Here is a 12,244-nt window from a genome sequence, read left to right on the forward strand (position 1 = left end):
CAATGTGTAATTTTCTACCAGAAAATTGAAAATAAGTAGGTGGCCTTTGAGTACAAGAAATCTGTTTTTATCTTTGATAAAGTACCATTTATCAATTGTCTTTAAACTGTTCAATATATTTGTAACTGGTCAGTTTGTGTTAAACCTGTTTGTGGTGGGAGATTTTACACGCCTGGGTGAATAATTCATATCAGTTCTCCATAATTCCAAGATGTGCAGAGGAGTTCATCATACTTTGTAATGCAATAGTTGTAAGCCTTTCTTGTAATTTAATCATTGCTTTCTCTTGGGACTCTTTTAAACTGGTACTAGGTTAATATATGATAGAGGTACACATAGTTGGAACTTGGAAAGCAATACAATTGAATGGGAAGATAGTTGTGGGTGTCTTGAAAGATGGTTTTAAGTTTATGCATTTTGTCATTTTGAAGAAGTTGTAAGCCCTCAGGCTTCCAGAGCATATAGTGCTAAGTGGAAGGAGTCGTCCATGTGACTGATTTATAGATTGATGGAACACCCGCATATCTTTTGTTAATGTTTTTTAACAATAATATGGCAACTCTTATAAATGCGAAATGATAGATCACATTGATTAATTGGATATCTGTTGTAAGTTTGTGCAATTGTCTGCTTTCAAGGGATAAACACACTTGCCTGTTGGATGTCCAAGCATGAGAAATTTCATAGGAAAATAGCATACCTGCCTAGAGAGTAATTGGAGTAACCTGGAATCTCACTGAGGATGCTTAGAAATCTGCTGTACGTGTTGCTATAAATAAGAAAACCTTAGTTTCCTGAACATATTGAATTTTACTTGCCTGGTCATTGGTGGTACACAGTCACACTGTGAAAATTAAATATTTATTCTCTTGGGTGGTTTTATTTCAGGACTTTAATGGTGCTTGTTTTATCTAAACAGTTGATTGGAGTCCCCGTGCCTGGACTTGAGCAAGAGTTTCAACCTGTTGTTGACTACTTGCTACCCCACATTGTCTTGCATAAGCAAGATACTCATGACCTATACCTTCAGGTGTGTTCTATGTTACTATAATGTGATTTCATACCCATGTGCTCTTTGTTTGTTACTATAATGTGATTTCATACTGAATAGTAAATTCCTATGTCAGCAAAAGTATAGTGGAGCTCTAGAGACTAAATTGCTTAATGTGGGTTGTTGTGCAGTTGCTACAAGATGTTACAAGTCGTTTATCTCCTTTTCTTCCTCAATTAGAGGTATGTATTGCAACTTATCAAACATATTAATAGGATTTTACAGTAAACATTAATAACACCTAAGCATTATCATTATTTAATATCACTTCTAAGTTGCTCAGTTGTAATACATTTGGTTCAAATCACTCTTGCAGTCAGAACTATCAAATTTTGCTGAAGCTGTGGAACCTAACATCCGTTTTCTAGCAATGCTGGCTGGGCCATTTTATCCTATTCTATGTATTGTTGGGGAAAGGTTTGTCGATCTAATTCAAGATAGTAGGGATCTTGCCTGGTACACATACTTGAATGAATCTCTTTTGTCATGTATTTAGAAGTTTATGTAAGGTTAGGCCACAGAAATCACAATGAAATGGTGCTACTGTAATTTTTGATTCAATTGTAGTCCTGTTGTCTAAAAGCTGTTGAAAAGATGGTTTCTTAAAATATGATCAAACCTTCCACCATGCATTGCAGTCTGAATTATCAATCGTTGTGAAGCTGTTTATCTAATATCTGCTTTAGTATGTTATCTGGGCCAATTTTTCCTAATCTATGTATTGGTGGTAGAAGGTTGGTAGATCTAGTTTATTTAAGAAATGTACAACATTTTCATTTTATGCTAGAAGAGATCTTGCCAAGTTAATAGTAATACGCACTTGACTTTAATGAATCACTTTTAATTTGTATCCATTTTTTCTGGTAAAGTTATGCCCCACACATTGCTTTTAGATAATGTTACAGCAGTTTTTGGTCTAAATCGAATTCTTTCTTATTCAATAATATTTGTTACAGTATGACTTCTAGTCTTACTATTGTTATACTATGACTCTAGTCTTATCTTGTGGTTTCACTTGTTTTGTGAACTTATTGGTAGTTTATAACTTTATAATATAATAATAAACTTGTTGGAATAGACATGACATGTCATGTCCCAGCCAAAATGCTGCATTGGTGCGGATTCACGCTGGGCGTGTACCTAGGGTTGGGATGCACCCATAATTGGGCAGACATTTGTCCATGAGGAGACTGGCCTGTATTGGCAGTTGGTGGCTGCCATTCACCATCAGTCTGGGCTTTTTGCTTGGTATTAGATTCAAAAGTCTTGTGGTCGAACCCTGCAGAGTGTGTTGGACTGTGATGCCCTAGCCTAATTGCTGCAGCAGTGCAGATTCCCACTAGGTGTGCACCCAGGGCTGGGATCCACCCACGACTAGGTAACCATGTTTCCACAAGGGGGCTGGCCTGTGCTGGCACTCTGGTGGGATGCAAACCCCTTTCTTAATGTCGGTGGGTGTCCTTCACCATCAGTCCGGACTCTGAACTTTTGGCACAGTGGCTACCTTGTAATGTTCTCAAATTTTGATAAACTAAAATAAATAAATTATTCTAAAGTTGTCCAATATATGAAAAATTAAAAGGACAACTTTATTGTAATTAAAAAGTGACTAAAATAAAGTTATATTATAAATTCATTTTATTTAATAAAATTCCTCAGCTTGTTCAAAAAATGACTTCACGGGGGAAATTCTAGATGCTTCACACAATTGTTATCCCATTTGTGAGCATGCCAAGAGGACTGCCAAATATAAACGGAAGTGTGTGCCATCAAAAGCAAAGCTGTCCTATCGCATCAAATTGTCCTGTGAAGTTTGCACTCTCTATCTTCAGTAACCTGTATATTTGACATTTCTGGTCTATGTTGTTTGGCACCAAATTGGGAAGTCATTGCATGAGATGCAATATGGATATAACCTAAGTTACTGGTTTGGGTTTGGTTCCAAGTTCGAAGTTCGAGTACTGGTTGGCAAGTTCGTCAAAATTTTGGAAAGGGGTTTGGGTTTGTTAGTGTAAAATCATTTAAAAATTCTATTTTTTTAATATATATATATATATATATATATATATATATGAAGCATGAATTAAAATTAGGATGTAGCATAGTATCATAAACACATTTAAACAACAAAAACACCATAAACTTGTAATCATAGTGATCATACCATTATGTAATTCAACATCAAAGATTCAAAACATGAAAAATAAATCGTAGCATCAAGTTCAAGTATCATTGTTTAACGTTCATTGTTCAACTAATGGAATAAAAATCTATTAATATTCTAAGTTCTTCAATCTTCAACTTCTTCTTCTCTCGCATTAGTTGACTCAGCAATCAAGCTAAGGCCATTGGGATCAACAACAGCACCAATGGTATTGGCATCAAATTCTTCAAAAAATGACAATGACACTGACAATGAGAGGCCACCAAAAGCATATCTTAACAACCTTTTAGGGTTGTGGATGCCAAAAACTTATTATAGTTTGCAAAAAAACACTTTATTGCCGTATGTAGGGTCTCGAAAGCACGTGGTTCAAACTTGGTTTGATTTTTTTGGCCTGGTTCGCCTGGGTTTGAACTTGGTTCAAACCAGATTGAACCAACAGGCAAAAAATGAAACCCTGCCCGAACCAGATTGTGAACTGGACCCAAACTTCGAACCAGTTCGAACTTCTGTAGGTCCAGGAGGTCCAGGGACGAATCATGGTAACTTAGTATATAACTGCTTCCTTATATCAAATTGCTGCCATAAGTATTTCCAAGTCTCTCTGTCATTCCATTTAAAAGGCTAATTGATAAATGAATTAGTTTCTGTTGAGCAAGCTGAGAGAAAGCTATGTTTAAATATTGAATTGAATGAAACAATGACCAAACAAGTATGGCATCAAAGACTTTGGATCATGTTTTGATTTCATTTTGATTGCTTGACAAAATTGCAAGAGTGGTATGGTGACATTTGCATAGTGCTAGTGAAGGTTCTTGTACTGTTATCAAAGCCTTGAGCCTGCTGGCTTGTTGGGTATAATAAGTGGATTGTCAATTTTGGGAAAGATGCCTATTGTGGGAAAGTTTTTAAAGAATCTTGTCCAAGCACAAAAGGGAAGAAATATTTAGCTTGTTTGAGGAATATGATACTCTCACTACATATGTTGAGAGAGACCTACCTTTCAATGAATACATGGACTCACATCCAAGGCTACATTACAAGACTGTTTTGGGAAAGAAACAAAACTGTACAATAACTCATAATCTACCTGCACAAGGAGTTTGCAAAGATTTGTATGAGGAGTTTTCAACAGTCACTAATCAGCCTATAGGTGAACATGTTTTCAAATCAGGCATGGAAATAAAGACTGAAAAGGAGGCAGCGAATGAAGATAGACTTACGTCACTAGTTACAGGGTATCTCAAAAAGAGCAAGAATTAGATGAGGAGAGAGCAGATCTGTTTCATATGTCAGAAGATGTGAACACTTCATCACAATTGTGGGGTTAGTGAGGAGGATAAGCCAACCAAGAAAGAGAATGAAGAACAAATTGCTTCAGGTGATAATTACTCAAAATTCCTTGTTGGTGATCATGAGAGTAACATAGACAAGGCTTGTTTAAGTGATGTTCTAATTCAAGGAGGAAGCATGTTAGAGTCCCAGGATGCATGGGCAACATGTGACCTTCAACATCATAGAATAGCCTTTGTTAAGGACGCGATAAGGAGGGAACACAATTCTGGTTTTCTGAATACAATCAGTAATCCTTTATCAGCACATGAGCAATCCATTGAGGACAACCATGTGTGGATTGATAAACACATGACAAAAGTTGGAGAGGTTGATCACCCACTATTTGATTTCATGACCGCAAGAAAAGAAGAGCACGAGGTAGTAAAACTAAACCAAAGGGATAGTGTTAACTTGTTTTAGCATGAGATTGATATGGATTATGGAAAGAACTCTTTGGGTGTTTACAATACATCTAGTAGTGTGTTAGACGATTTCCATGATTGCACAATCTTTACACAGGATAAGATAAGATAAGAATAATTTATTAATGTCCAATGAGAGACCATGAGGGTTGAAGGGACTGGAGAATGCACAACAAGACAATAGCCAACAACGGGATCACCAAATAGTGTCTATGAAAAGACCAAGAAAGAAAGCGAAAGAACAAAGCCAGAAAAGAATAAATACTTCTCATAGATGATAAGTAGGCCAGAATGGAAGGATATAGTCTAGGGCGAGGCTGTGTCCCATACCATTTGGAGGATTTGCTGGAAGAATGAAGTTGCCGAGCGCATCTTTTGCGAGGCCTATAGACATAGTGTAACCCAAAGAGATAGGGTCAAGTGACAGCTGCTTCCCTCAAGCAAGAGACCCAGGTGAGAAGAAATAGGTGATGGGCAGGTCAGGGGTCTGCCTCGATGAAAGTAGGGACTCCAAGGTATGGTCACAAAGCACAGGGCCCCCTGGAGATAGAGGGAAAGACACCACTGATTAGTATTGTTGAAGAAAAAGGAGAGGGACCCGCACTCTTTGAAAAGACAGTGGAACCTCCCCCTGATCACATAGTAGATAGGACACCGAAAGATAAAATGGATCTCAAATTCTACCTCCCCAATGGGGTAGAGGTAGAAAATGTTGTCATCCCTATCAATCAGGTGGTCTATTTGAATACGAAGGTGGTGAGAGCCCACTCTAAAAGAACCTAGAGAGATATAGAGGGCATGAGTCCGATGACGAGTGAGATACTAGGGGCGCACAGTAACCCTGTCCTGAATCATCATATAGTGCTCTACATAAAAGGCCATCTTCAAGTGGAGTCCCCCCAGAGGGTTCCTCTATGTTGTGGCAATATACTACTTGTAGATATTAAGCCTGACGTGCTCATTTAGCTCTTGCTGGGAGCAAAGGAGGTGAGTGGGGGAATCCAAAGAGAACTGAAAGGGCGGAAGACGGTCCATCACAATCCCAATCGAACCAAGGAGAGAAGAGGCCTAGGCAAACCAACAATGAGGTCTGTCAGCAGGATCAGATCCAACAACCACCTCAAAGGAGCAATAAACTAAGTAAGAATACCTGTGGCAACTGTTAGCCTAGTTCGCAAAGCCTCGAAGTTGATGGAGAAACCAAACCAAGTCAAAGATAGTTCAGAGCTTGAAAGGTTGAGCCCTGAACTTGGTCAAGATAATACTTGTGGGGAGTTGATCGATGACATCTGATGATATGCCGAAGGAGGGTTTGGACTTTCTTGACTGAAGCCTAGTCAGACTCTAGGAAAGAGGGCCCCCACACAATAGAGCTGTAGAGGGTGGTGGACCTAACCAAGGAGTTCAAGAGGGACATCATGGTTTGGGTGTCTTGAAAGTGATGTCTAAATCACTGTATCTCATGCATAACTAGGGAATCAAGTCCCTTATTCACTCGGGGCTGCATGGTAAGTTTCGTACTAAAACGGGGTCCGAACAAATTAACCCCCTGGTAAGTATAGGAGTGTGTGGTCTCGACCTCCATGCCTTGAAAGTAGAAGTAGAGATGCAAGGTCTTCAAGTAGTTGAAGACCATCACTCGGGTCTTGCCCAAGTTCATAGCTAACAATGCAAGACATAGACGAAAGGCAAGCCATCAGGAAGTTCTTGGAGCCCCTCTAGGGAAGAAGCCAAAAGAACCAAATCGTCAACAAATAGTAAAATAGAGATCAAAACTCGGTGTAAGTAGCTACAATCCCCATGGAGTGCAAAATCTCAGAGGAAAGCCTCGAGCTTGTCAATGTAGATAGCAAAAGGAGTAGGGGAGAGAGGGCAGCCCTACTTCAACCCAATGGTGCTCAAGATAGGATCCGAGAACTTCCTACAGAGTTGTGAATATGCCCACAACACTCTTTTAAAGTCCCATGATAGCCATAGAGAGTCCCTTATCTGCTGGAAGAGAGTTGTCTGAGGAAGAGAGTCAAAAGATTTGTGAAAGTGCACAAAGAAGCATTAGACTTTTGTAGAGTGGTGTTGACCCTCAATGATAGTCCACATAGTCAGAATATGGTCTATGGTCTGAAAATCAATACGAAAACTAGCCTACCTCCTAGTCTGGTACTGCCCCCGATCAAGCTCCTTGTATAAGATAGTATTCAACATAGTGGCATAGAGTTTGGCAAATGTGTGCCCAATCATGATGGTCATATACTTGTTGAGGTCCAAGGTCAACTCGAACTTATGAATCAGATAGATAATAAATTGCGACCAATAGTTGAGAAAGCCAATACAAACCACCCTGTTTAAGAGCATAATGAGAAAGGAACCCAAAGTAAAAATACCAAGCTTGAAGAGCCTTACTTGCCGCTTCGAACCCTTCCTCGTCCAAAAAAATTAGTATGTGGTATTCAACGACAATGAGACACTTTATCATATGATTCCGATTTTCCTCATACACCTATTAGCTCACATAATTTGGAGGTGCATGATTATGAAGACAAATCAGAAATTTTACATGGAGGAGTTGTTTCTTGTAAGTTACATCCTTTGGAAGTTCAACTTAGGGTAAATGCAGGTATGGCCATGGCAACTCTAAGCCATTTTTATCTTGTTCATAAGATAATGCTAGATTTGTGTTGAAAGGCTTTGGGGTATCGAGATGGTTTTGAGGGAGGTCCATCTCTTGCCGGCTTCTATGAGCTCAAGGAGGCCTTGGAAGTAGTATAATCAAACTACCTAGACTAACTTGTAGATAGAGATAATCGCCTCACACTTAGTGAGTTATACTCTGATGCCTTGAGAAGAGGATGACATGGGTAAGGTTGGTGAGGAGTTGTGCATAGCACACTTTTTATTTTACACATAATAATTTCAGACTTTTGTATTGAAAGGCTTTGGGGTATCAAGATGGTTTTGAGGGAGGTCCATCTCTTGCCGACTTCTATGATCTCAAGGAGGCCTTGGTAGTAGCAAAATCAAACTACCTAGACTAACTTGCGGATAGAGATAATTGCCTCACACTAAGTGAGATATACTTTGATGCCTTGAGAAGAGGATAACATGGGTAAGCTTGGTGAGGAGTTGTGCATAGCACACTTTTTATTTTACACATAAGAATTGCAGACTTCTATGTCAGACGCACCCAAGGAAAAACAATGCAATATGAATATGGTGAAAATTGAAGACATAGAGAAAGGACTTGAAGGGTCCTTTGATGAAGGCATGAAGGTAGAAGAGGTGCTTGGAAATGTTGAAAATATGACACAGAGGTAGGACATCTATTCAGATATTTATAACTGCAGATCTAATCATGATGTATCACCCTTGTCACATGAAGGTAATGATGTTGTTGCATCTTCCAATGGTGGCACTCAAGTTGAGGGTATCAAACATGAGGTATTTCTTGTGGGGTCAAGCCGCAAAGGTTCTGATTTTGTATACCATACCATGGAAGATATAAAGAGGACTCAAAGCATGCGTGATGAGTGGTTAAGGAGGGTAAGGGAAGCCAAGTTGCCTTGGTAATATTGTAAATTTTGAGGTGGCCTTATGCCACATTCCAGTTAGTCTATTGCAAAGGACTTGGCCTTCAATTTCCTCCATTTTACATTATAATGCATATATTTTTTGGCACGACCACTCAATTGCTAGTCGATAATGGGTTTTTGCAAATTGTCATTTTTTAGCTATTTTTTATTTATAGACTTCTACCTGTTGTTATTAATGCTTTGAAAGTGCCTGTCTATTCTTTCTTTGTCTTTGGAGTTTTGATGGGTTCCGACTACCTAATGTTCGTGAGGGTTGTTCAATCTAATGATCCTATATTGTTTTGAAGGTTCATGATTTTATTTTTATTTTGTAATGTTTTTAGTATAATTGGTTTCCTGCATTCTGAAACATAATCTAACAAGACTAAATTCACAGTTAACATACATTTGTGAGCTTACAAAAGAATCCAATTTTTTACACTTTTTTACGGGTACCTGCTGTTGCCATTTCACCACACCACTTGGAGATTAAACTTGGAATTTACTATTCATAGAGATAAGCAATAAATTTCTTTTTCACTAGTTTATACAGCAGAATGTACATGTTTTATAAAATCTTTTGTATATTTCTCTGGTTTATTATTTTATTTCCAAGTTTAATGCATATTTAATGCATTTTGTCTTCATTATATTTGCAAATGAAATATTCTTTTGTTAGCATTTTTGTTGTAGAGAGGAGTACATTCTGTCCAACTAAAGTTTTATTTTCCTTTTATATTATAAGATTAGGTTTGCTTATTATTAAAATGATATGGTATGTCAAAATTTCCCCATTATTTTAATGTGGTTCGGGATTTTTTTTGTTCCTCTATCTTATTGTTTAATCTCTAAATTTAAGATTCCTCAAGCACTCCATTATTTCTCTTTGTGAAATTTGTAAATGAGATGTTCTTCTGTTAACACTTCGTATTTAATATTTATCAGTAGACTTTACTAAATAGTCTGGTTTGGTTTAAGTTCAGTCTTCTGCTTTTTCTTGTGTGTGATACTTGTGAATTAGTGGAATGAGTTGTCTTGAAATTTCAGGGAAAGTGCAAAGGTTACAGGTGGAACGCTTGATATGGATCCAGTGAGAAGCAACCAAGGCATTCTTACTATATCTTCAAATTTCCAGGCAAGTCTTTGTTGAGAGGACTGTTTTTCCAATTAGAGCCTCTTTTCTTTATTTACATTTTTAAGATTATGGTACCTTGGTAGGATATCCTTGTGTGGGCATTTCAATGAAATTTTTTGTTGCTTACCATGGTATTGCCTCATGTGTGGGAAAAGAAAAGAAATTATTTTAACACTTGGGTGAAATTTCTTTTATTAACTTTTCTGATTGATTCTTGGTTTAATCAAATGGGGAATACTTTTAACAATGTTTATCTTCAGAATTAACTCAAAGCTATGACAGATGATTCATGATTGAATGATATTTGTTTACATCATATTCTTGAAACGCAAATGGTTGAAATGATAGTGTGATTTGGCCCATACTTATATTAAAACTTGCTAATTTGTTGGTGTTCAAGGTTTTATATCCAACAAACATATTCATGTTCAAATTTAACTTTGAATAAACAATCTTAACTGTTGAAAATTTTGAAAAGCTGAAATGCATTTTGAAATTTGAATGTGATTCCTTAGTTATAGTTGTGTTTATCGTATGATTGTTTCTAGCTTCTATACCTACTTGGTGATTCATACTAATTATGCTGTTATTTGGGAGTCTGTCCTCTCCATTCCCTATTGCACTACCTTCTTATCCTGCACTCTGTAATGTCCCCATCTTTAGTAGGTTCTTGCAGTTGGCTAGGTCAGTTCACCATCACGACCCTCGTGAGCTGACAGTTGGATTTGAGGGTCTCAATTGTGTGGTTATAGGCTTTTGAGCAGCATATGGTGTGTTTTGGCTCCGTTCGAGGGACTTACTATTTATAGTAAGTCAATTTGTTGTAATGTCCTCGTTTTGGTTGGCATCGTTTTGCGTGCTAGAGCAGTCTATCACAGACTTTCGTAGACGGGTGGTTGTGATGAGAGAGTCATTTTGGTGTTTATTTGGGGATTGGATGGTTTATTATGCTCTTGGGGATATTATTTATATTTTATCATTACTTCTTATATTGGGCTTACATGTTATAATTCTAAGTTGAGTTGCACTTTTTTATAAAGTTATTTATTATAAAAGTGCATTATAATGGGATTTTATAATGGATGTTTCTATAAGTTCTTAGTAACTTCTTAGAAAAGGATGCTTCTAGAAGTCCTTAGTAACTTCTTAGAAAAGTAAATGAATGGAGGACTTGGCCTCTCATTTGGAGAGACAGGAATTGATGATTCTACTACCATTCTTAGAAAAGTAAATGAATGGAGGACTTGGCCTCTCATTTGGAGAGACAGGAATTGATGATTCTACTACCATTCTCTTTGAGCATTTGTGGCACCATCTAGGTCTGCAAATATTCAGCATAATCCTTGAGAACGATACCTCTCAAGAGATTGCATAACTGAGGAAGTGAAAGACCTTCTGAAGAGTTGCACTTTGGAAGTGGTATTCAGCCATTTCAAGTAGAGCTTAATTTGTATACTTAGACTACTTGAGGGTTTGAGTTTTTGGAAACAGTTCGAAAAAGCAGATCCGAAAAAAGCAGTCCGAAAAAACAGTCCGAAAAAACAGATCCAAAAAAGCAGTTCGAAAAAGCAGATCCGAAAAACTAGTTCGAAAAAGCAAAGCAAAAAAGCAGATTCGAAAAAAGCAAGTGAAAAAAGTAGAACAGGAAAAAGCAAAGCAGAAAGGCAGCATTGGAGAAAAATATTACAGCCATCTACAATCAGGTTCCTTTGGATATTACATGCATTGTTCTTATCATTTATATGCATATTGGGAGGTAAGGCTGTAGGTGAAATGTTGTAACAAATTTAAGCATTATTCATATGGATTTAAGCCAAGAGTCTTGGCCATTTCATACTAGCATTGTAGTTGACATTTTATGTGCAATTAAGGAGACATAAGTTGCTGGTCTGTTATAGTGTAATTGAATATGTATTTATTATTCATGATCAGGTTATTAGTTTTCATGCCAATTGTTTGACAAAATGTCAATTGGCTGTAGGTTCTCTTTTTTGGCGTAAATAATGTTATAATTTTGCATCCCAAGTGTTTGTCAAAATTACTAGTTGTTGTAGCTGCATATTGCAAGTAGTTTCAGTTACATATATGCATTGAATATTGTCAAAATAAGTTGCACATTCATGTTAGGTCATTGTTTAGTCAATTCAGAGTCTTCTTGCAAGCATTTTTATTGATGCTAAGTGAAGGAAAGAGCCATAAAAGCAAACTGAAATTTTATATCAGTCAAATGACCCTTGTATGCAAAGCATTTTCTTGAACCTTTATCAGCATTTTGGGATCATATTTGAGTAGGGTCATTACAGTGGTATCAGAGCTTGCTTGCAAAGTGTTTGACGAAATGTCAAACAAGTAAAGTATAAAGAACTTTGGTGTTTGAAGAAGTTATAACCTGTTGGGGTTATTACATTTGTTGGTTCCGATGAATTCAGTTGAGTTAGAGGAGTTGGGTGATACTCTCAGTTTTTGTTTTGGGCTTTCGGTTTGAGCTCCAAGAATCTTGGAGGGAGCGTCTAGTTATAGTAAGTCACCCCATTAGGTTCATTCACCATCTTTCATCATTAGGATCACTTT

The 12,244-nt window shown here is 37.4% G+C and overlaps 1 protein-coding gene across 6 annotated transcripts in view; it reads left to right on the forward strand.

The window, feature by feature from the left end:
* LOC149574814 (uncharacterized) overlaps window positions 1–12,244 on the forward strand; it is a 281,315-nt gene that overhangs the window by 80,266 nt on the left and 188,805 nt on the right. For all 6 annotated transcript variants that reach the window (XM_089814646.1, XM_089814650.1, XM_089814651.1 and 3 more), the window contains exons 4-7: window positions 920–1,030; window positions 1,183–1,233; window positions 1,368–1,468; window positions 9,586–9,673. In XM_089814646.1, the coding sequence (XP_089670772.1) occupies window positions 920–1,030; window positions 1,183–1,233; window positions 1,368–1,468; window positions 9,586–9,673 (351 nt within the window). The remainder of the gene's footprint in view (window positions 1–919; window positions 1,031–1,182; window positions 1,234–1,367; window positions 1,469–9,585; window positions 9,674–12,244) is intronic.

Source organism: Cupressus sempervirens, chromosome 2, assembly GCF_028749045.1.
Source record: "Cupressus sempervirens isolate cs-2001-9-10 chromosome 2, ASM2874904v1, whole genome shotgun sequence".
In the NCBI taxonomy this organism is placed as follows: domain Eukaryota; kingdom Viridiplantae; phylum Streptophyta; class Pinopsida; order Cupressales; family Cupressaceae; genus Cupressus; species Cupressus sempervirens.